Source organism: Caloenas nicobarica, chromosome 3 (assembly GCF_036013445.1).
Source record: "Caloenas nicobarica isolate bCalNic1 chromosome 3, bCalNic1.hap1, whole genome shotgun sequence".
NCBI lineage: Eukaryota > Metazoa > Chordata > Aves > Columbiformes > Columbidae > Caloenas > Caloenas nicobarica.
The window spans coordinates 120810024-120834904 of record NC_088247.1 but is presented as its reverse complement, the minus strand read 5'-3'; the positions used below and the strand labels follow the sequence as shown (position 1 = coordinate 120834904).

Below are 24881 nucleotides of genomic sequence, written 5' to 3'. Positions count from 1 at the left end.
TGGACCAAATGTATCTACTATTATTGCTAACCTGTTATTTTGAAAATATGTAGGGTCCTCACAGAGAGCATCAAAAGATAGTTTCTTGTCTAAAAAGTTCTAATTTCAATTATTGTTAATATTTTAGCAGTCCCTAAAGGCAAGTCTCCTATTCTGGTAAGCACGGTAGGACAGAGAGAGACAGAGAGAGACAAAAACCAAGGCAGGAGAGTTAACATCCAAATTTCAGGCGTGACCCTCACGTAGCCTAGCGGGCAAGAGCGGAAGGACGTCTTCTGGCAATCACAGAGACCCCCCAAGAATTCATCTAAAGGACTAAGCCTGAAAAATGAAGCGTACACCCATTGTGTACAAGCATTCATTCTGTTTATTTTGTAGTTCGGGGGGTTTTATTCTTTTTGCTTAATCTTCTTGGGGTGATTTATTTCAGCATCACTTCTCAGTTTTATTGTCACAACATTCAGAATATACTCTATTTCAGTTGCTCGTTAGATGTACAACTTGTTTGTCTATCTTGGCTCTGGGATCTTCTGTCTAGTTTCATTAAAATCCTTATTGAGCAAGCGTACGCTCTTGGAATCGAACCGTATCTGAGCTCCTTTCACCATAATAGCTTCTCCTGCCTTGGAGTCCAGGTCTCGTGTGCCAGCACTTGGTCCTGTCCCACGGGCTGGCGTGCTCTCGTTTTACGGGGAACACCCGCACTGGGGTGCAGTTAGTTTGGGTTCGGACTCCTTTTGCCTGTGTGGAAGATGCTGCGGGAAGCAGCAGCGTACCCAGCCCGAGCCGAAAGGCCAGACGTTGTTACAGCAAAGGAGAGGAACGGGAGAAGGCGGAATTGCAAGAAGATGTGCTTCAAACGGCAGAGCGGTAGAGGACGGGGTTTTGTCTGGACTGATCACCAAAGGAATCCCTCAAAATTCATATTGAAAAGCCAGTGATTTTTGCTTTTGGTGTTCTATAAAACACTGAAATAGAAATAATTACTACTTTGCATCCAGGATTTTTTTTTTTTGCACTGGCGAAAATTAATTTTACTCATTCCCATAAATACATACTCCAACAAGGATGATTTTAATTACCGAGATCTAAATTTGAAGGTTGATACGCTGCCGAATGAACTATTTCCTAAATTCTAATTTTATAATTTGTTGTTTTTCTTCTCCAAGCCCGGTAGGTTAAAGACTTCCGTGTTTTTCTTGACAGAGGATTTTAAATATTTACTGAGTTCTTGTCCATTTAAATATTTAAGTTGCCCTTCGTACAATCTCTTAATTGCATTGACCTTTGTTGCCTGCCTCTTCATTGTGACTTAAATGAACTGAAATTCAGTGGGAGACAGTTTTTATCCGCCACGTTTCTGTAGCCTAATTCCTATATGGTGTATGCTCAAGTACGTCCTGACATCCAAGGCTGAACTCGTGCGGGTTAGAAATCCGACTCTCTACGTGGCAGTGGCGGTGATTAGATTCTCATTGTCGAAGACTCTGGTTAGTCCAAGATGATGAAATGCCATTCAGTTGGAAACGTTAAGTCATCCCTTACCATGTCTTTTGACTTTTATTTTTGTTGCAGGGGCCATAAAGATAAAATATTTGTAGTGAAGTGTAATCCACATCATGTAGACAAACTTGTCACAGTTGGGATGAAGCACATCAAATTTTGGCAGCAAACAGGTACTATATTGAATATTTTAATTTATTTGAGAACGTGTATATTTTTAATAGAAGAACATCAAGTTCTCAGTTTAAGAATTTGTTTTACTTCAAAATGTATTTTCTAGTTACCGAAATACTAAAGGGGTGAAAACCTACCTCTGAATCAGCAAATGTCGCAGTATTCCTTTTAGGTGCTCTCAGATGATTTTTTTTTTTTCTGTGTTTTTTCTGTTTAGGTTATTTTTGTAGTAATTAAATAGATTTGCATTGCTGTTTGCCGAATTCTGTTACAGGAATTTGAATTAAGTAGATCTTTGCAATAAAAATGGTATATTTTGAATTAAGATCTGCCCTTGTGCACTGTGTTTTTAGTGTTGCTATTATCTACCATGTCTCAGGCAACCACAAGAGGTGATGGGGTGAAGATATTTGTCCTTCACAGCACTGGGGCTACAAACCAAAATATGAGAAGACTTAATAGTGTTTATCTTGCAGGTGGAGGCTTTACCTCAAAACGAGGAACATTTGGAACTACTGGGAAACTGGAGACGATGATGAGTGTTTCATATGGGCGCATCGAAGATCTGGTTTTCTCCGGCGCTGCTACTGGAGACATTTATATCTGGAAGGACACTCTGTTGCTTAAGACAGTGAAAGCCCACGATGGACCTGTATTTGCCATGCACGCCTTGGATAAGGTATTTGTCGTCTGATGTGATCCATTCATCTTCGGTATTTTTCTTGCAATGCTGGATTTTAGAAGTGCGTAACTAACAAAGAGAAATATATTATTGAAGGCACTTTAAATGAGAGAGGGGCAAAGTTTTGTCACATGAAATCCACTGCCAATTTGAAGATGTTTATAATGGTATATCCTTTTTGAGATTATAGTTTCAACTTTAAAAGTATAGTATGAAAACAATATTAGCTTTTATGTATTGAGGTCAGTGAAGATCCCTGTGGCTCAATCTTTTCTGGCCTTAATTGATTGTTCCTACCTTTTCCATCAATTTTTCTATTTGATCTTGGCACTCTATCTTCTAAACATCCTCTCCATTTATGTTTTTGTTGGTTAGTTATTCATGCTGTGTTTTGCACTCACTTGGCATAGATAAAGAGAATCTACCAAGTGAATTAATCAGAGGATTCGTCCCTATGCATTATTAGAATTCCGTTTGAAGCATCTGTTAAGTCCATTGAATTCGGAATAACTTGAGAAGCTTTTATTAAATACCACTGCCTATTCTAAGGACAGAGCACATATTTTTCCATAGCTTATTTCCACGTGCAGAAAAATGTTATAGTCCAGCATTGCTACTTACAATAGTATGTACTCCACATGGTTCTAAGTCTTTATATCCCTAGAAAAGCAACCCTCTACATCTCCTCCACTTTTTTTTTCCTTATTGTGTATAGGCTCCGATATTTTTAATTGGAGACATGAATAACATGCAGGGAGGAATTTATGCTGCATTTGGACACATCTTTTTAAATACTAACATGAGTGCTGACACTTGTATATGTTTTCATCCTGTGCTCATACAGGGTTTTGTAACTGGTGGAAAAGACGGAATTGTGGCACTTTGGGATGATATGTTTGAAAGATGTCTGAAGACGTATGCTATTAAAAGAACAGCACTCTCTTCTAGTTCTAAAGGTATTCTTTTTCAGTGTGTTCTACTTAGGACGATGTGCATGAAGGCTTGTAAAATGGCAGTAATAGGTGTCAAACCGTACCAGAACACAAAGGGAACAGTAATACACCACTTACTGCTCTGTGCTGGGATTTCCTGTTTTGATTGATCAAAGTTGTATCTCACAGAGTCTCTGCCGTTTAGAGTTTGTTCTGCCATTTCCTTCTGTGTTCCGTGACATTTGGCTTTGTTTACGCCGAAGGAATGATTTTTAAAAGAAACGTCCCAAGCCTGTGAGTCTGGCTGTTCCCAAACCTGTCTGTGTGGCAGCTGGCATCCCCAGCTGGCCAGATGTCCTGCGGTGACTCCACAGCTGGAAAGACCGGGCGACTCTATTAGTACCTCCCCAGGGATCAGTGTGGAAGTCTGTAAAGTGATATTCACTGATAATCACAGAATTAGTGCCCATGGTGCTGGAGCATCTGAACCCCGTATACACTGTCACTGTTAAAGCGGTAAAATGTCAATCTTTATATTTGCACGGTACAGACTGGCACAAACTCCCCTCCTTTGCGCTAGCAATTAAATCCATGGGTTGTCCAGTCGTTGATCAGGCCAGCGTATCTCAAGTTTCATCATTTAAAACAGATTTTAATTATAGATTAAGAAGCTGTATAAACTATAGGTGGTATTAGGCTCTCTTTGGTTTCACAATAAAAACCTAAAATTAGTATCTTTGTATTCTTCAGGTTTACTTTTAGAAGACAATCCCTCTATTCGAGCCATCAGCCTAGGACATGGGCATATTCTAGTGGGAACTAAAAATGGAGAGATACTTGAAATTGATAAAAGTGGTCCAATGACTCTACTTGTTCAGGTACTCTGTGGATCTTCCATATCAAAATACTCCCGGTAGAAATACAAGATTTTCCCAGTTGTTTTCTTTCTGCATTCATTAATTCCTGTTGGCCACCGTTCCTTTCCTTGCTCAGGTAGAAGCTGATGCTTTCTTACATAAATGACTTCGAGATTCTGAAGTTCAAAGGCTGACGAGACCTTTATGAATCTTTTTAGACATTTATTTTAGGACCCAACGTAAAAATGAAAAATGAAGAGTAGGGCTAACACAACTTATTTTGGCAGTGTGGTTCCATTTGTTTGCTTTTACTGATAGAGTGTATTCTGAAGGAGCCTATACCTTAATTCATGAAAAATTGTTTTAGAGTTATGGCAGCTTTCTACAGTGACACACACTTGGTATTACATGTGTTGCAAAGAATCAAGAGACCTTTTTCTGCAATACAAAGTATTTTGCAAAGTTTCATTAAAAAATTGTCATGTGTATGTCCACTGATCTATTTGATGTTGCTTTGGTTTAGTGTCTTGAATAATCCTAACGTCTATATGTAGAAAATTGTTATATCACTTACTGAGTTGTAATTTGTCAAGTTTTTACTTTTTGGTTTCTATAACTGACTAAATCAACATTGGTTTTTACAAAAATATTGTTTCTTTTGTATTTTTCTTTCCAGTTATTCCTGATCACATGAAGTAATCTTTCAAATTTGTATTGCCTGCGTGACAGCCTTACTAACCTAAATGCGTGAAGTTGTCTTTTATAAACTGTTTTACTCATTCACTAGTTTGGAATTGCAGTCTCACCCTAGTATCGTTTCCTTCACATGAATAGTAAGGTTGTGAGATAGTAAAATTACCTTAAAAGTACCGAATTGCTGTGAGTTTTCTGGTAAAGAGGAGTGTTATAGTTGTCATCCACCTTAAATTACATGCTTGCACACATCAACATGAGCCAAACCAGAAAATACATGAGGTGTCATTAATATGTTGTGACAGTTCCTCCCGTTTTTCTTTCAAGGGTATTTTTCCACCTCAACAAAAATGCCAGTTACCAAACCGAAAAGCAGATTGAGACTAGTAAGAAATGATTAACCCTTGAAATGCAGTTCCAGCAAGCTGTCTGCAAGTCAAAGGAGATCTAGAAAAAGCAGGGAGAGCGGTTAAAAAGTTTGAAAACTGAGTTCTGAGAAAAGATTATAAGAACTAAGTATGCGTATGTTGGGTAAACAAGTTTTCCGGCGTCCAAAAAATTATATAAACCTTGAAGACAGATCAGCCTGTGTTAGGACTCAGGATAAAGTCTTGTTTGGGGCATAACTATTTCCTCTTCATTTTGAGTCCGGAAGAGAGGGCTCTGGTAGAACAGGAGTTACAGCTGGTAATCGTGGAGGAAACTAAGGAAGAGCGTATTTTAAATGATTGTCAGAGGAAAAAGACCAAACATTCCGGTCTCTTTGGATGCGGAGGATGTTTCAGAGGAGAGGATGGCGGCCTTATTGCCTGAGCCTTGTAAAAGGAGGCAGGGCAGGTGCTAGGACATATTACACCAACCCAAATGCATGATTTTCTCTTATATTGAATGCTTTCCTTTAGGGACATATGGAAGGAGAAGTCTGGGGCTTGGCAGCTCATCCTCTCCTGCCTGTGTGCGCGACAGTGAGTGATGATAAAACGCTCCGGATCTGGGAACTGTCATCCCAGCACCGCATGCTGGCAGTGAGGAAACTCAAAAAAGGTAATTCCGACGTGGCCTGCGCTGTGACGGTAACGGCGGTCCTGCTCCGTTTCCGTAACGGTGCCGTGTGTGCTTTCAGTGCGGATCACGGGCATTAATTAGGCAGGAAGGGGACACAGTCATTAAGAAACTGGGAGCGTAGGAAGTAAATTGTCTTTGGCATGTGTCAAGTCTATGAGAAGGGGAGAAAGAAAAAGGATTGTCATCTATTGTAATGAATAATAATAAAATGAACTAACCATAGCCCACCTATCTCATATTTGTTTCAATATATAACAAATCTATTTTAAAAGTATATGCTTGGTGTAAAAACCTTTCAGTTGCGGTTTACTGCTGGTTTTCTCCATCTCAGATTTGTGACGCTCCTCTCCTTTTTGTTTCGTAGGTGGCCGATGCTGTGCCTTTTCTCCTGACGGGAAAGCCTTGGCCGTAGGGCTGAATGACGGGAGTTTTCTGGTGGTAAATGCTGACACTGTTGAAGACATGGTCTCTTTTCACCACAGAAAGGAAATGATCTCAGATATAAAGTTTTCACGAGGTATAATGAGACGATGAGGTGAAAGGGCATTGTTTGTCTTGGAATTTGTTTTTCTCCTCTAGACGAAAGATTGAATGTTCACAAGGTAGAATGGCTTTATATGTGCTCCATGCAGTTAAACGGTTGACAATTCTGTATTGTTGGATGCGGCCTGGTATAGTGGGGCCCAGCCCCAACTGGTGCCTTCAGATGCGCTACAGTAGCAAAAATGCATAACAATAATAATTATAACATGTACACCTTTAGTAACCTCAGTGTTTCTTCTTTACAGAATCAGGAAAGTACCTGGCTGTGGCTTCCCATGATAATTTTGTAGATATTTACAATGTACTTACCAGCAAAAGAGTTGGCATTTGTAAAGGTGCATCTAGCTATATCACACACATTGACTGGGACTCAAGAGGTAAAACGTTTGACCAGAGATACAGCTTTAAAATGTCTCTAAAACAGAATATCAGAAAACCGTTCTCCTAGCAGTTACTAAGATGAACTGTAACTACTAATGCAGATGATTTTTCAGCATCAAGCACCATATGGGTTCAGTGCAATTGTATTTGTTGGTGGAATTTGTTCTCATTTGTAGCATTTGTACCAGAGTCGGTGGTACTTCACTGCTGACAGCATATGACTAGAACAGCTCTTATGAACATTATTTTGCTTTTCTTTGTCCCGTTCTTTTTAGAGTTTTGTAGTGTGTGGCACACTTTTCTTTTCCACCTTTTCTATCCGATTTCCTTTCTTCTTTGCTGAGCATTACGTGGCAATCGCTGCAATGAACTTAAAGAGCGTTATTGTCACACCTGATTAAAGTCTAGCAGGATCGATAACGAGCTTGTGCAAATAATCACAGAATCACAGAAAGTTAGGGATTGGAAGGGACCTCAAAAGATCATCTAGTCCAACCCCCCCGCCGGAGCAGGAACACCCAGGTGAGGTTACACAGAAGGTGTCCAGGCGGGTTGGAATGTCTGCAGAGAAGGAGACTCCACAGCCTCCCTGGGCAGCCTGGTCCAGTGTTCCGTCACCCTCACTGAGAAGAAGTTTCTTCTCAAATTTAAGTGGAACCTCTTGTGTTCCAGCTTGAACCCATTACCCCTTGTCTTACTGTTGGTCGTCATCGAGAAGAGCCTGGCTCCATCCTCGTGACACCCACCCTTTATATATTTATAAACATTGACGAGGTCACCCCTCAGTCTCCTCTTCTCCAGCTCAGAGCCCCAGCTCCTCAGCCTTTCCTCACCCAGGAGATGCTCCGCTCCCTCCAGCATCTTCGTGGCTGCGCTGGACTCTCTCCAGCAGTTCCCTGTCCTTGAACTGAGGGGCCCAGACCTGGACACAATATTCCAGATGAGGTCTCACCAGGGCAGAGCAGAGGGGCAGGAGAACCTCTCTGACCTACTGACCACCCCCCTTCTAATACACCCCAGGTACCATTGGCCTTCTTGGCCACCAGGGCCCAGTGCTGGCTCATGGTCATCCTGCTGTCCCCAGGACCCCCAGGTCCCTTTCCCCTACACTGCTCTCTAATAGGTCATTCCCCAAGCTGTACTGGAACCTGGGGTTGTTCCTGCCCAGATGCAAGACTCTACATTTCCCCTTGTTATATTTCATTAATTTTTTCCCCGCCCAACCCTTCCTGGATCTAACGGGATGGAGCGTGGAGCCGCCTGCGTGTCTGAGCCCCGGTTCCCTGGGGCGCGAGTCCCGGAACGGGCTGCGAGCTCGCTGCCCGCGGGCGCCGAGCTGCCTGCAGCGCCCGGCCGGCTCTGGGTGCCCTTTCCCAGCTGCCGCTGGCTGCTCACGTCTAGTATTATTGCCACCTAATAATAGCAATTGGTCTGATAATATTTGTACATCTGTAGTAGCCAGTTCTTGGATGTGTTACGTGCGCAGATATAAACTATAAGAAATCTGAAAATTCTTTGGTCCGTAGTGGTATTTATTGGAAAGTCTAACTGAGCTTCTAGATGTAAAGGATTAACAAACCAAACGGTGCAAGCTGTGTTATACAGGTCAGAATCCTACCGCAGGCCCTTATTGCACTTCTTGTTGTCAGTTTTTAACTTTTCGCAAAGCTCTTTTGCAAAGTTGATATATAAATTGTTAGCATACACACTGGTGTTTGTTTTGTTGGCTTTTTTGTTTGATTGGTTTTTTACTTTCCATTATCATCATGATGAAAACGCAAGCAAAATATTTCTTATCCGAAGAAAGTGATTTGCTGCAAGACAGAATTTTTAAGGAGGTTGGATGCTATTTAAAATATTCTGCAGTGAATCAGGAGTACAGGCTTCTTATGAGAGTGATTCCAAGCATCTGTCTTCCTTTTGCTATGGGTAGCTCTGGAGAATAATTTCTTAGCTTACCCTCAGAAATCTCTTCATTTAATCAAAAAGAAGTTCATAATAGTCATAATAATGGATAAGATTCCTAATAAACTTTTATTTTGTATCCAGGAAAGTTATTGCAAGTCAATTCTGGTGCCAAAGAACAACTATTTTTCGAAGCACCAAGGGGGAAAAGGCATATTATAAGAATTGCTGAGGTACGAATTATGCTTACTGGATTTTTTACTCTGACAGTTATTTTTATGAACTGTTGAAAATGAGCATATTTTGTTTTCAAATGGTATATTTTTTCCTTTTCAACTACTATATTTAGAGTGGTTAGAATGAGAATTTTTGAACTATTCCATACGGTATATTTGCTAGCATTTGTAAATGGTAGAACTTGCAAGTTTCTGTTTGTGTCTCTATTTTGATTTGTTTAATAGCAGTAATTTGCAATCATCTCCTTTCCTGGACAGCCACCTGTTTTCGGTGTGCACACAGGTTATAAACCATCTGTTAGGAGCGTGACCTGGATTTTAAGGATATGGATATTTGTGACACACAATTCTTCTACAAAATTGCCAATGTTTAGCACCTCAGAAAATCTTTAGAGAGATTTGTATCCAAGTTACGCTCTGCCTTGGGAAAGCGGGACATTTAAAGTTTTAAGCCCTTTGATGTCGATACACAGTTTGTATGAACAGATGGAAACAGTGAACAGTTTCTAAAAACACTAAAAAGATTAAGTTAATATCAAACGTAGAAAAATATGCGCCTGAGACCAGTGCGCATTTAGTATGTATTAAGATGACTTCTTTTGGGGAAATTTTGATTGCAGATAGAGAAGATCGAGTGGGACACCTGGACCTGTGTTCTTGGTCCTACTTGTGAAGGAATTTGGCCCATGCACAGCGATGTCACCGTTGTAAATGCAGCTAGCCTGACAAAAGACGGAGCGCTATTAGCTACAGGAGACGATTTTGGTTTTGTGAAGCTTTTTTCCTATCCAGTGAAGGTAAGAAGTGTATTTATTTCTGTGATTAGAAACTGCGCAAGAAAGGGAATTAAGGAGGACACTGTTTGCAACATGTCAGACCGCTAATGTGCGAATTCTTTGTGCTGCAGGGCCAACATGCAAAATTCAAGAAGTATGTGGGTCACAGCGCACAGGTAACGAACGTGCGGTGGTTGCACAATGACTCTGTGCTGCTGACTGTAGGTGGTGCTGACACAGCTCTCATGATCTGGACCAGAGAATTTTTGGGCATTCAGGAGAGTAAGCTGGTTGATAGTGAAGAATCAGACACAGACGCAGAAGAAGATGGAGGTAAAAAGGATTGTGTGAAACACATCTTTAATTTAGTCTTCGTTCCACAGAGACTCACACAGGTGTTTAACTTGAAGTGGGCAAGAAACTTTCATGTGCTAAAGATCAGTGTAGGGAGAGCTTGGCAGGATTCGTTTCCTTTTATGGGTGCAGATCCTGTTTGCTACTCTTCCACTACGAAAGGGGGTAGTTTGTTTTATTTTATGTTTTCTTTTCCTAAGGTTATGATAGCGATGTTGCAAGAGAAAAAGCAATCGACTATACCACTAAGATCTATGCAGTAAGCATCCGAGAAATGGAAGGGACAAAACCACATCAGCAGCTGAAGGAAGTTTCAGTGGAAGAGAGGTATGTCACACAAAGGCATTCGTTTCCAAATGTGCATTGCAGTCTATTGAATCTCTTCTCATTCAACTAAAATTAGCCCTTAGAAATGAGATAGGAATTTTAAAATTCTCAAGGTAACATTTTAAATGGTGTTTACGAGGTACAATGTCTTAATGTGATGGAAAAATATATATATATATATATATATATATATATATATGTATGTTAAGTAAAACACCTGTGAGTGTTGTGTTCTCTTCTGCTGTTCACATAAGCAGTTGTAGCCTTTCCTGTAGTATGTGTAGCTGTACATATTCTGCAGCAGGGTGTTTGTGATAGGGCGAGCTTGTAAATACTTTGTAGTTAAGGCTTGTGGTGAAGTTTTCATTGAAAGATTTTCAGTTGCTTATAATTGTGTCAGGTTGTTACTGTTAAAGCTGAAATTTCCCATAGTACATGTTGGCCTTAGGCTGAGTTATGCTGAAAAACTTTAGCTGGAAGGAGAACAGTATCGGAGAGGAAAGAAAAGAGGTAAGAGCTAAGCACAGAGGGTGAGATCCAGTGAAACACAGACCTGGGGGAGTGGGTGAGTAAAAACTGTTAATCAGTTCTTTGAACAAACATTTAACGTGTAATTACATTCAACAGATTAAGGTCTGAGGTACTTTTATTTGACTACTGAAAATTAGTGGCAACTTTTGAGATGTTTGGCTTTAAATCTCCTTGGTGTCCTGATTTGCAAAATACAAGGAGGAGTTACTAACACTTCCTAATCTTATGCAGACCTTTGTAAAATAAATTAGTTTATGTTTTTAAAGCTCTCAAAGAATGCAGTGCTGAACATGATGGACACAAAGTAATAATTAATGATTTTGCACTTGGTATTGAACTAGGAGAACGAATGTTGGCTGTGAAAGATGAGAAGGAAAGTGTTGCAGCCCCTTTTTTTCACCACAAAATTTTAATGAAAACGCGTAGCTGGCACATGAAATAACAAGTGCCAATGGTACAGTGGCCAGATGTTTTGCACCAGAAAGCCTCGTACCTTCCAGCTGCTTTATTCTGCTTTGATGATGCAAAAGCAACTGTAGAGTGAGTTTAATTGACCAATTAAGATGGGCTTACGATTGTTTTGTGCTAGTGACTTACCAAGAACCTGAGCATCAGCATCAGTCTCTTCTGCAGCTTTTCAGCGCTATTTTCAGCGCAGGAGTGAAAATCAGCACAGTCCCTTGGGTCCCTAGGAACTTTCCTTCTCTTTTCCTTCATGTACATGACTGTACGTGAACATAGCATCCTGTAGCCTATCCGAAAGAATAATCTATCCCATAACACATTCTAGACTGAAGAGAGCAAAAAGGAAGGTTTTAACATTCTCCATATCTTTTTTTCTTCTTACTGTCTCTATGCAACCAACAGTTTTGTACTTCATTTTAAAACAGCTTAGAAAATAAACCCTTGTAACTGTCCTTTCCATCTTTTCTGCTGAAGTCACAGACAGCTGTTCTACACGTTTTTAATATGTCCTTTTTCAATTACAGCTGCTTCAATTCAATCACAACTTCGGTATTTGGAATTTGCTGTTCTGATACATTTGTGAACAGATCCCATACTTTTCATATATAGCTTCATACATTCACTTCCCTTTCTTCATTGCAGTAATACAAATTACTAGAGTTTGAAGTCAGTTGTTAGAGATTTCAGATTCTGGCCGGTGTCTTTCAGGCGGGTACCTGGGGAAACTCGTGGTCTTTTGAGGGGGGAGGTTATCTGGAGGAAATATTCCAGATCCAGAGTCTTTCCTGTTTGTAATTGTGCTGGCTGTCTGTATGAAGACCTCAAAGATTGTGCGTTTGGTGGGATTTGTGCACTGAGATTGATAATGTACTGTGTAGATGTTGAAAAATATGTTGCAAGCTGGAAAGCTCTAAGTTAGAAGTGGCGAGTTAATCCCAAGGCCTGAAAAACTGCTGCTCCACTTCACTGCAAAATGCGATGAGGATCTACTAAGAAGTAGTGTCCCCCTTGCTGTGTTCTCGTTGTGTGTCAGAGAAAGGAAAAATTGTGACTTCTTCATAGGTATCGTGAGTGGAAACCCAGAATTAAACGAAGTAAGTTTAAATTAAGAAAAGGGGGAAAAAAGAGAGAAAACACAACTTTGAGCTCGAGGAAGAGAGAGGGGATGCTGGGGCTGTTGCTCTGGCTGCTGCCTGGGGGCAAGGACAATAAGCTCTCTGTGTTTCGGAAGGTGAATTGTTGCTGAACAAGTTATTTCTCTGCTCAAAGGTACTGTGTGACACCCAGGAGACAGTTTTGGTTCAAGAAGACGGCTGGTTTATTTTCCTCTTTACAATATTACCTTTCCACTTTGTTAACCTTTGTATTTGCTAGAACAAGCTTGCAGGACTCTCTGCTTCTGTAGTATTAAGAGTGGTGAATCTGGAAAAGCTCTGAGTACCTTATCTCCCTAGAAATAGCAAATCACTGTTCAATTCAGGAGGAGTTTGATCTCGGAACGGTGACCGGTCTCCCGAAACAGTTGCAGGTATACGGCCAAGAGCTGACGCAGGCAGCACCGGGTTACCGGGGAAAGCTTTGCAACAAACACCCCCTTCCAGAAAGGAATCAATTGACTCGCCCCAAATTAATACAAAGACTTAACTCTCCTGGGTTTTTGTCAGAAGAGAGGAGAAGCAATTCTTGGCCCTTCTCTCCCCCATCATGGGAAAGAGAGTAGGAGAGACTTGACATAAAACTCGATACGAGATACCTGTGACTTAGAGCAGCTGCCCTGCATCCGCTGTTGCTGCACAGCGTGTGCTCTGCTCAGCACAATCCAGCAAGATGAAAAGAAAATCAGTATCGCACTGAGCTTCTCCAGATCTCTAGAGTACTGGGCCCCTAAGCAAACTGGACAGAGAAATTCAATTATTACAAAGGGCAAAAAAACTTACATATGAAAAGCCTGGGGATAATATTAAGGGTTTTCCTTAGCAAATAAAATGAAAGCCCTTTATCAATTCTTATTTCCCTGTCTTATTTATTTGTCTAATTAAAATAATGATGATTCTGCAGATATCTTGGAGGAACATAGAAGTTACGCGATAGATTTTTCTTGCAGGATTTGAAATAAATCTTGGTCTGGTATTATCATGGGGGACCCAAGATTTAATGGCTCTGTCAGCAGTTACAGCTTTAGGATGGAAAAATAACAGGAGAGATGAGCCTGAGGAACAGTTTTTAAATGTCTTGCGGTCGTATTAGCTGGTGCATTGGGTCAAGTCGTGCTGCGTGTCCTAAAAGGGCTACCTGTTGAACTGGCAAAGAATTTATACAAGGAAAACAAGCTTGTTACTAATACGGATTTTCATTTTGCATTCTACTAACCGCTAACATCTATGTCCGCGGCTTTCATTTAGTTCAATTTGCATGACTCTACATAAACTGACAACTCTTGTAATATACCTGGTGACGGAAAACCCTTTAAAGCAGGTTGAATGCGTAGAAAACAAAAACCAGCATTAGCATGTTTGTCTAGTTTTCTGTTTTCTTAACATACTGCCTTGTCTCATTCTTGGTGAGCTACCTGTCTCGGAACCTGTTCTCAATTGCGCTATTATGCATCATTTGTCATCATGTGTTCTGATAAAGACAAGAAGTTAAAGAAGGTTGAGAAGTTGGATTTTCTCTCTTCAAATATTATTCTTTTGATTATTTATTTCATTAAAACAACATGAGCTGAATTACATAAGCTTTCAAAATAGCCCCACAAGTGGCAAGTACAAGCCTTTGTACCATAAACTGAATTATTAGACTTACGATTACAAAATTTGCTCATGCACTTCTACACGTGCACTTCTCTGGGCGCAGTGTAAAAGCTTTGAATGTGAATCTGTGTTGTATTTATGTGTAGGTGGGAACTATTCAAAACGTATCTGGAAAAACACCTCTCTTGGGTGGAGAAAATCAATTTGGGCTCAATTCAGCAAAACCCTACAGTCTGAGAATGAGTAGCATCCTTTGGGATGTTCCCTTTTGCTTTCTGGACAGCGTTCTGTCAAGTCAAGCATCCTCAGCATGCCATAACGCACAACATCTTCCCAGCATTGCTCCCGCTGAACTCGAGTGCCCTCTGCACTGAGGTTGATGCAAAATACTCAGCTGGTTTTGAGGATTGTTGCGTGGGTTGTCGCCCGGGAAGGATCGAAAGAGCGTTGTTTCGTGTATGTTTTGTTATGCTACTTTATCTGCCCGTTACATTCCACCTCCAGCCCCAAAGCTCTCTGTATGCTACTGGTTCCATATTTTTACTTATACAATGAGCACAGCTTCAAAACATGTCAGAGTTTATGTAAGGAATAACAAAACAGGTGGAAAAGACTCTTCCTCTCCAACATGATTGCAAACCCCAAAAGAAGCCTAAGGAGAGAGACCTTCCAGGACGTGCTAAAGTTGGGTTGATTCCGATGCCTTGGTAATATACGGAGAGAGTTCTGAGGTCTCATTACCTGAGGTATTGAAAACTTTTTAGCTCAGAGGCAGAAATTCAGGTTTTGCCTGAAGCGTGTTGCAGTGTGTTCCTTGAAGGCGGTTTTGGCAAAGGCAGCTGAGGGATCCCCCAGACAGCACCGGCTGCCCAGACGTTACGGACAGCGCGTCCCTGTACGGTAGCGCCAGCCTGGTTGAAATAGGTGTTTAGAATAACAGCTTTACAAGGTGTTTAGAACTATAAACTTATTAAAAAATAGAGATTTCGTTGAGAACTGATCATCTTCTCTGCTTTTCTGCTTGTTTCACATTTGATGACTGAACTGGAATGACACGTGAATGCAGTGACTTCATAAAATACGAAAAGGGTTATCACCACCGTATTTTCTGCAATATCTTTTTTTTTTTTTAAAGAGTGCATCAGCATACACGTGAAATCATAAATATTGTAACTGCGCTAAGGCTTGTTCAATGCTACGCTTTTAAAAAGTAATTTAGATTGCAATTAATGTTTCCCCCTAGTTTTGTTTCAGCTTTGCTTTGGTGACTGTGCGAGAGAGTGGGGTGTTTTCACATTGAATACTGTTCTTTTTTGCTGTCTCGTGTTATCTACAAAATGTAAAGGAAGAGTAACAGCAGGAACAACTGTGTGTAAAACTCCTATGTGTGTCGGGATGGGAAAATCCAAGGGCTTAGAATGCACGAAATCTTTTAATCGCTTCTTAAAGCCCTGGGAGTTTTGCAGCAGTTTCGGGACCTTCGGGAGCCCCCCTCCCGTCACCCAGCAGAAGCATACTTTGAAAAGCTGCTTTTGCATTTTTGCTGCAATGAGCACTACGTTTTTTTCAATCTTGGATTTTTAATTCTCTTGTCCAACCAAAGCTGCCAGTAGCGAAGGGTCTTACCCCTCTGCGAACCTTGCTTTCTTCTCCTGGGAGCAGTTCTGCCGCTTTGTATTTTGGTGTAGCAACCAAGCAGGTTCCCTCTGCAGGCAGCAGCCGTCTGAACGCGCACGTTGGACCCCACGTGGACTCTCCTCTCTCCCCATTTCTGCGGGGCCAGCCCATCGCCTTCCCAGTGTCGGGACGTTTTCATCTGTCCCTCCCTGCTCCAAACCTCCTTGTTTGTTGCTTTCCTGCAACGTTGTTTGTGAAGATCCAATTCTGTTCCCATTGGCCTCGGGACAGAATATTAGTGTTCTCGCCAATTTGGTGCTGATGCAGACAGCGTCCCTCATCATGTGCTCCAAAGACATGAGTTGCTTATTCTTGGCCTATAGAATTTATCGTACCGATTTTTAGTCTCCTTTTTCTCTCCTTTATTTTCCATCTGGATGGATCTGACTTTTTTCCCCTTACTCTTGCCCCGTTCTCTCCGCTCGCGTCTCTCTTCTCCCAGAAGGTGCCCCCCGTTCCCTCTTGCCCCTGCCCAGCTCTGGGCTGTCTGGGTGCTGCCCACTCACCCCCCCGTGATTCGGGCTGCTCTTCCTGCTCCTGGTTCTTGGCTGTCTCAGGTGCCCCCCTTGCTCGGCTGCGAGGGAAAGAATTGTCGCTTGCACTTTTTCACATTTCTGCGTGAAGACCCGTAAAGAGAGTGGGTGGGATTCTGTCAGTTCAAATCATGAGCCAGCTCGCTGATTTCTAACCGTGCGTACTTGTGTAAGCAGATCGTACAGGTAAACATTAGTCACAGAAATGTTATTTGCGGTGTTCACAGTATCTGAAGAACTGAAAGCCCTTTAATGTTTGACTGTGTCTTATCTTTCCTGGAACTCGTTCATTCCATAATGTGATATAAGCGTATTTATTTGCCATCACCGGGAAGAAGCCGTTAATGCTTGTACTGTGTTTTAATTGCTTTCCTTTGGAGGCAGGGAATTGTCAAGTAAGTACTGACAGCAGCCAGCGCAGAAAAAGCACAGATTGCTGTGAATGCACATGCAGATTGCGTAGGTCAGCAAGGGCAAATGCATGTCATTCGCTACCGTGCAAATTTCTTGTCTTGACGCTGCCGTCTTATGCACCAAAATAAGCCAGGTGTAGTCACAGTCTTGTTAAAAATGAAATGACTTGTTAAAATGTCAAAAATGCGGTACTGTTTTACATTTGTTTTGTGAAGATGATAATAAGGCAAAGAATGCATACGTGTATATATACATGTACATGTATATATGAATGCACACAACATTTGTGTTTGTGTGTACTGTGAATAGATAGATAAAAAAGTGTATGTGTGTGTGTATGTTTCCAAATTAAATCTCATGCGTACAATCCAGTGATTATCAGTCATGTCATAGTGGTAGTGTTCTCTTGCTTTCATAAAAAGTGTTGGCTTGCTCTTGTCATAAACTTTAACTGATATTCTAGGTAAAGAACTGTAAAAATGATCCACTTTAAAATGACACTAAAACAGAAAAAAGAGCAGGAAGCATACAAGCAAATGTTTTATTATTTTCATAAGTGCTGATTCAAAGGCCTGAGTAAATCTGGGCTGAAGCGGCGTTTGCTGTTCTAGCATCGCGTAGTGACTTGATTTTGTAAGAGAATTAAGTTTTGTAACAGTTTCCTCCACCCCTTCTGGGCCGGTGGCTGCGCTGCTGTTCGGTCCAGTTACCAGCGGCGGCTACGTAACGTGACCGGGCTGACTTGGGGAGAAAATAAAGGTACTTGTCTCCCTGCGAGCACTAAAGTACCAGCTGTCCCCCTGAGCTGGCCCCCCGACAAACAATTACGAGGCTAAATTGCAGGCTGAACTAGGATGGAAAACAAGCAGCCGTTGTGTGAAATTCTCCGCGGTGCTTATGAGACTTAAGTTTCGACCAGTTTCCATCCCCGTCGGGCGCCCGAAAACAAACGGGCACACGTGGAATCCCCTCGTGCAGCATCGGGCGTGCAGGGAGCGGGGGCGGCGCTGCCGGAGGGCCTGCGGTTCGGAGCGTACCCAGGGATGCCCGGCTATCCCGTTTCCCAATTTGCAGGCCGGGGCACTCTTTAATTTCTGTTTTAGTTCGTGCTGGCATGCTTGAGTAGCGTGTGTTGTGCCACAAAGGAATGACTGATCAGCTCTCAAAACGCTTGTGCATGAGTAAAGCGGTCAGCAGTGCATCTAAACTGTATTAAGTCTCTTACTTGGCTTTGTTTGCTGCTTACAAGGGGATCAAGGTAACTCTTTCACTCTTTTATTGTCACAAGATCACCTGCTCATGTACTTTGCTGGTACTTAGTGAGTTTGCTTGTTTGCTTGAGGAGTGGGTTCGTTTGTTCACCTCCAGCTTTGTTCTGTCTCCTTTTAAAGCTCAGATTTTTCATGTTACCCCGTGCACTAAGTATCGTAGCTGTGTAGCAATAAGTGTTCTAGCTGTGCCTTTTGTCCATTGTTGCCTTTAATGCCCTCCATAAAAAAAAATACAATTCCAGAAAAAGCAGCTCCCTCTAAACAAAAGGGATTTCATTCTTCTGCAGTCAATTTTTGCCAGATGAGAATTAATGGTAGTTACAGTATAAGGACAAGGACAATCTAATTTTCACAGCATATATCCTGTATATCAAGTTCGTGCATATTTTAAATCTCAAGCTGTGGGAATGCTTTCCAGATCCCAGCATTTATTAAATAAATCGAGGCCGGACGGCTTTGGTTTTTAGTTCCAGGACCCCCTGTTGTTTAACCCCATCTCCAGAAGCTGCAGCGGGAGTTTCAAGGCCGGCGGCGGGGCGGGCTTTCTATCAGGAACAGCAGCCGTCAGGGGATGCTTTGGAGCAAGCATTTAGCTGTAATATCTGATTTTATTCACCGCTTCAGCTCCTACCTTGTAGCAAAACCTCTTTTCTAAGTACAAGATGATCAAACATCACACAGAACCTAGGCCAGGTTTCTGTGGGCGAATTTCTTGAATAATCCAGCGCAGTTTTCCTGGCTCGGTTCTGCAGTTGGCAGGGTTGGAATTAACCCTCATGAATTTCTGCTAACGAGAAGGGGGGATCGTTGTGCTTAAATGAAGACAGTGGTCACTGGATCGCAGCCAGCCGGTTCCGTGAGGTCCCGAGCTCCTGGGGGCTGCACCCCTCCGCTCCTCTTGGCTTTGGGCCTCTTTTTTGCCTGGAAGGATCAACAGTAGCACCAAAGTTTAGCTGTCTTTAAAGCCTCTTTTGTTTCAGCCTGTGTTCTGCATTTCTCTTTTTTAGCTGCTTTTAGCAACTGTAATTATATAAAAAATGCTTTGCTGGCATTAGTCTCCGTTAAATTCACGGAGACGAATGAGTTGTACATTCTAGAATGTAATCATTCTATCTTCAATATGACTTTGAGCAGATTTCAATGAAGTCATGTCAAGGTTTTGGGGCCGGGTTTTTCAGAAGCAGCAAGGCTGGGGAACGTCAACATCTTTCACATCATCCCTGAAAGCAACAGCTTACTATAACGTAGCATTCAAGGGTATCCCCATGGATTTAAATCATTTTGCTTTTTCAGAAGAATGGTGTGAGGCGGGCTGTTCTGCCACTCGTCCGCAAAACCCACATCGGTGTCATTTTTGCTCTTTCTGTCAAAGTGCACGTGGTTTCAGTTAGTTTACTGTATGACTCCAACAAGAGCCAGGCATTCAGCTCGCAGAGTTGCACTTGGCCGTTTCCCGTTCCCATACAAAACACAGGAGATGTTTTTGCAGGTTTTATTTTGCTTTCAACCATACTGATTCTCTTCTGTTTTAAACGTTCGTTTCAGACCACCAGTTAGCAGAGCTGCTCCTCAACCTGAAAAACTGCAAAAGAACAATATCAACAAAAAAAAGAAACTGGTTGAGGTCAGGCTTAAATCCTTTTTCATTTGCGTTAAAGGTAATACGTGCCGGGGGAAATTCATCCGTGTTTTGAGGGCGGCTGAAGTCACGTACAGGTGGGAGGTGTGCCAGGCGGCAGGCTCGCTCGGACAGAACGCCAAGCCCGGGGGGCAGCCCTGACCTGTAACATCAGGTCTCTCCGAAGCCCAAGCTCATCTCTGAACTGGAAGGGCGGGGGGGGGTGAATCCACAGCGGAACCCTGAGAGAAATACGGTCAGAAACGGCACTTTTCACGCACGAAAAATCGCGTGTGATTCTGAATGATGGAATTTGCGCTTTGACTTTGCAACATACCCTTTTCCCTGAACTGCAGGGCCCCCCAAACAGCTTTTTTTCGGAATTTCCGTGTGATGTGCTGAACAAGGAATATTCTGTGGGCTGTTGGACAATTGGCATCAATCGCTGGGTGTCTCAGTGCCGTTCAAATTGCTGAAAGTCAGCGGTAATTGTGTTTGGGACAGATGCCTTAAGTCTGTCTTCCGGGCTATAAAAGCAACTTTAGCAACAATCCATTAGCCGTCATTGTTTTTCTGGAGGAAATGTCCTCGGTGATGGTTTATTGTAAGCCGAAATTACACCTCTAATTAACGATTTAATTGTAGAGTGACTTACAGGCTGCCTTTGGTTCTTCTAAGGGCTTCAAGGTCAGAATTCGGTCTGTTAAAAGTTTGGTAGTTTACGAGAATGATTTTTGAAGACTCTTAAGTAAAGATATTTGCAAATACCTGATACCCTGTGTAGCTATTAAACTGTGACAGGAAGATTAATAAAATTGGACCTTTTTTTGTAAGTTGTATATATTTAGAACGGAAATTTACAGAAAGAAAACGTTTACAGCCAGCTGAATTATTAAAGAAATAATGATATAAATGCAGTACCTGGGCTGACCAGCTAGAGATTTGTAGACAGTCCGTGAGAATGTCGTGCCTCGATAAATTAGCAGAAGAACAGGGATAACTGATCAGATATTGCTTAATTATTCTGTTGCCTCTGCAAAATATTTGTAGCTTGCGTAATTGCTTTAGAACTGCGCTTACGTGATCCGAGCTCTGTAATCTCCTTGGTTTTTCTTTCCTTTCACTCTTATTCTTTCTTTTTGTTTTCCTTGCCTAGGAGCTGGCTCTAGACCATGTCTTTGGGTATAGAGGATTCGATTGCCGCAACAACCTTCATTACCTAAATGACGGTGCTGATATTATTTTCCACACAGCTGCAGCAGGCGTAGTTCAAAATCTTTCTACCGGTAATTCAACTTGAAATAATACTTGGAGACAAAAAATGCTCTGCAAGTAAAATGTTTCTGATTGAAAGTCTTAACTTTTTAACAGTCCTTTAACTTTCTCACGTTTTGCATCTCGATAAATAATGCCAAAAAAAATTGTATATGGTTTTTGTATCAGATTGACAATTTCTCCCGTTCGGGTCACCCTGTAGAGCCACCCTGTTCCTTTCCGCAGGAGATTCTGCCGGGAAGTGTAACAAAACGCGGTTCTGCTCTGCCCTCGTGAAATGACTGGTACCCCAGAAACGCTAGGAGCCGCGGCATCCACTGTTTCATTTTGAGGCTGATTCCTGGTTCCCTGGACATAGCTAGTTTACCAAATACTGCTTTTAAATATATATATATAGGTGTGTGTTAATGGTTATGTTCATAGTGCATTTGGAAAGGGTGCCTGGGAATGAGAGCACAGCGTGAGTGTAGAACAAGCTGCCTGAATAGTCTCTGCTTCGGCGCTGGTTCTGTCTTGCAGACTGTTGTGAATAAAACCGCGTTTGAATTTTATTAGGTAGTCAGAGTTTCTACCTGGAGCACACTGATGACATTCTCTGCCTAACTGTGAATCAACACCCAAAGTATAAAAACATCGTGGCTACCAGCCAGATCGGTAGGTGACTCTCTATATAACAAAGTTTTACTCAAAAAATTGTCAGGGGCACTGATTTATTTTGGGCTGTCCAGTGTAGGAATTTGACCAGGACATGCCAGTGTTGCTGTCCTCAAACTTTTTCTTTGATTTCAAAGAGGTAATCAAGCTTCAGGATTTTCTTACGATTTCAGTTTCATCTCCGATTGTGAGTCTTTGGATTTTAGAGTTAATTGTAGCATTATCCTATTGCAGAAAGCAAGCTTTGATAAACTGCACTAAGTCAGTTCATTAATCTCTAATCATACGATGTATAGAATTCCCTCTTTCCTTCCTGTATCCAAGGCACTGTTTAGCAGTGAAACGCTTGACAGTGGAAATACCATAATGACAATTTCCTGTGCAGGTGTACAAAAGCTGTACAGAAAAGGAGAGAAACAGAGTGAAATCTCAGCAGAAGTTAGGACACATCCAAGGGGCCAGTTGTGAAACCACGAGTATTTATGTGTTTATTATGGACATGGAGAGTCCTGTTAGGTTCCCCAGGGCCTTTTGCAGGAGGAAACGTTGTATGGGAGATGCAGGATCATTTGCCCCAAGCCTTGAGAAGGATCTGCTGCTTTTCACTTAAACCAGCTTCATACTGGAGTAATTAACTGGAGGAAAAAGAACGGTGTCATGCTAATTCGGGTCATTCTGGAAGGAGGCTCAGGTCCATAAATTCTGTAACAAGTAACTTAATAGGGGGCAGAAAAATGCTAGTAGGTGAACAGCCTGACAAAGCAGCCTCGCCGCCTGTCCTGGGCGAGTGCTGTCATTGCAGTTCCAGTGGCAAGTAAACAGGAAAATCTGTCCATCTCGGAGCGGCGGCTCCAAATCCTGAGTTCTGTGACACGGAGAAGGGGACCGGTAAAGGCCCTTTTTCTGTTCGGTCAGTAAGAGCCCATGAAATCAGTGTTTCTGATTTTGATTCATATTCTGTGTAACTACAGATCCACCTCACTTCTAAATCTAGTAATTTTTTAAAACTGCATGTCTTTAGCTTTTCTTTTAAATACCGTTTTAAAAACTCAGATGTACTAGATATTGTTGCGATATTTGTATATAGAAACAAATATACTCAAAAAAGTTCAACAATATTCCTGCTTATTTGTTTTGTTGATTTAATCCATATCCATTTTCAAATTTTTAATTTTTTTTTTTCCTTCTGGTGCTGATGCTGGTACTTCAGCATTAGAAACGTGACTTATTTCACCTATTGTTTTCCCTTGGTGCTTCCTCATTTGCCATTGCTCTCACAATGCAGGTGATATGACAGAATTTCCAGGTAAGGCTGATTCGTTTGTGGATTTTAGTCAGCAGAGTTATGTAAAAGTTTCATGTTACCTCGTTGTATCTGTGCGAATCGCGGATACAAGTGAAACATCTACAGACAATTTATTTTGCATGAGGATCTTCATAAATGTTCCGTTGTTCTTTTAGAATTTGTCTTACTTCATGACATACAACGATTTCCCCTGTGTTTTGCAAGCTATTATGATTTTTTTGGAGTAGTGTTGATCTTAAAACCTCACAACTTATAAGTGTCTGTTTAGGTTAAATGTTCTTGAAAAAACCCCAGTTTTGCATTGAAGTTTTCCAGGTGCCGAATTGATTCTCTCTTAATCCGTCTTTTTGCACGTAGGTACCACTCCCACCATTCATGTCTGGGATGCCATGAGCAAGCAAACGATTTCGATGCTGCGCTGCTTCCACACCAAAGGGGTCAACTACGTCAACTTCAGCGCAACGGGCAAACTGCTGGTGTCGGTGGGAGTGGATCCCGAGCACACGGTCACCGTCTGGAGGTGGCAAGAAGGTAACTCTGCAAAACCCTGTTCCTTCAGCCTCAGCTTTCGAGGCTTTGGAACAGGTTTGTGTTCTTTCGCTGGGTATCACGGCTCCCTAAGTCACAAAATCAGTTCAAGGAGATAGCAAAGTGCTAGAAAACGTGAACAAGAAGTAAGCTTTACGCTTCTATTCTAAACAGAAGGAATGTTCTTTAATGCAAAATGCCATTAATTTAAGGAAAGTATTTTGTTTTCCTTCCTAAAATACTTGAACTTTAAATTTTACACCGTAGATAGGCCTTTGGGAAGTAATTTCCAGAAAATCATTATCATCTTCAGAAGTGGTGGAGAGGAGAAATGTCTCAGCTCGTTAGATGTTTCCCTGTGTGTTTCACCAGATGGGAACTCATAGACGATATTCAAAATTTCTGTGGTGTTATTTCACTGACCAAGGAGAGAAATCATGCTCTGGAGACCTAAATCTGCATTTCCTAAACCTGTCAGATGCAATGGAATAACCAGGGTCTTTGCAGGTTGCATGAACGAAAATGTTTGATACACTGAATGATGTTGGGTTTTGCTTAGTTTTCAGCATCTGCGACGCAGTTCTCTAATCCAATACCAGGTCGATTTATTTTATAAAATATCAGAGCTTGATTTTTGCAGGTAAATTTAACTTCGTTTTTATCCTTTCCTAATTAAAACAGGGGCTAAAGTTGCTAGCAGGGGAGGACACCTGGAGAGGATATTCGTTGTAGAGTTCCGCCCAGATTCAGACACGCAGTTTGTGTCTGTTGGGGTAAAACACATGAAGTTCTGGACATTAGCTGGCAGTGCTTTGCTTTATAAGAAAGGAGTCATTGGTTCCATGGAAGATGCCAAAATGCAAACCATGCTTTCTGTTGCCTTCGGAGCAGTGAGTTCACATTACTTGCTACAAAATTTTATAATACGTTTTTATTAAAACCGCGAGTGTCAATTTGCTTTGTTGGAATCCGGTACAGTGTGGGCGGTGTAAGACCACAGAGCTCTGGCTTAGTAGTTAAACCTTCATTTAAACCTTGCACGCCTTAGATCCTCGTGTCAGTTTTCTAAGCAGGGTTGGGTTTCTCTGGTGGTGGACGTTTTTTATGAATGTCTGTGTGTACCTACAGCATCAGCCGCCATGGCTTTTCTTTTCTTACTTTGCCAGTTATTAGCACTACGCTGGTTAAGAAAAATGCCATGCTGTTATTTTGCGCGTAGGCTCTGCAACCTTTTTTTTCTGCTGACAGTATCTGGTATGACCTGTGCTAGTGATCCAGCTAATGGTGACACTGTGCAACACTCCAGTAGGATCAGGAAGGAACCAGAGCACCGTGCTTTGGACTTCAGGAAAAGAATGCATGTTAATAGTGAAAAAGCAGTGTTACCGTCATATCGAGCTCTGAAATAGCATCTGCTTCCTCCAGAAACCC

The 24881-nt window shown here is 41.7% G+C and overlaps 1 protein-coding gene across 2 annotated transcripts in view; it reads left to right on the top strand.

Moving 5' to 3' along the window:
- EML6 (EMAP like 6) overlaps positions 1–24881 on the top strand; it is an 86077-nt gene that overhangs the window by 53024 nt on the left and 8172 nt on the right. Inside the window, exons 17-35 of one of the 2 annotated variants that reach the window (XM_065630821.1) lie at positions 1576–1676; positions 2154–2356; positions 3204–3315; positions 4042–4169; positions 5744–5885; positions 6271–6423; positions 6695–6826; positions 8880–8968; positions 9592–9768; positions 9879–10080; positions 10302–10428; positions 16765–16779; positions 18048–18056; positions 19615–19693; positions 20844–20973; positions 21518–21616; positions 22902–22922; positions 23280–23453; positions 24132–24340. In XM_065630821.1, coding sequence (XP_065486893.1) covers positions 1576–1676; positions 2154–2356; positions 3204–3315; positions 4042–4169; positions 5744–5885; positions 6271–6423; positions 6695–6826; positions 8880–8968; positions 9592–9768; positions 9879–10080; positions 10302–10428; positions 16765–16779; positions 18048–18056; positions 19615–19693; positions 20844–20973; positions 21518–21616; positions 22902–22922; positions 23280–23453; positions 24132–24340 — 2302 coding nt within the window. The remainder of the gene's footprint in view (positions 1–1575; positions 1677–2153; positions 2357–3203; positions 3316–4041; positions 4170–5743; positions 5886–6270; positions 6424–6694; positions 6827–8879; positions 8969–9591; positions 9769–9878; positions 10081–10301; positions 10429–16764; positions 16780–18047; positions 18057–19614; positions 19694–20843; positions 20974–21517; positions 21617–22901; positions 22923–23279; positions 23454–24131; positions 24341–24881) is intronic. The other variant, XM_065630820.1, reaches the window with a different exon arrangement.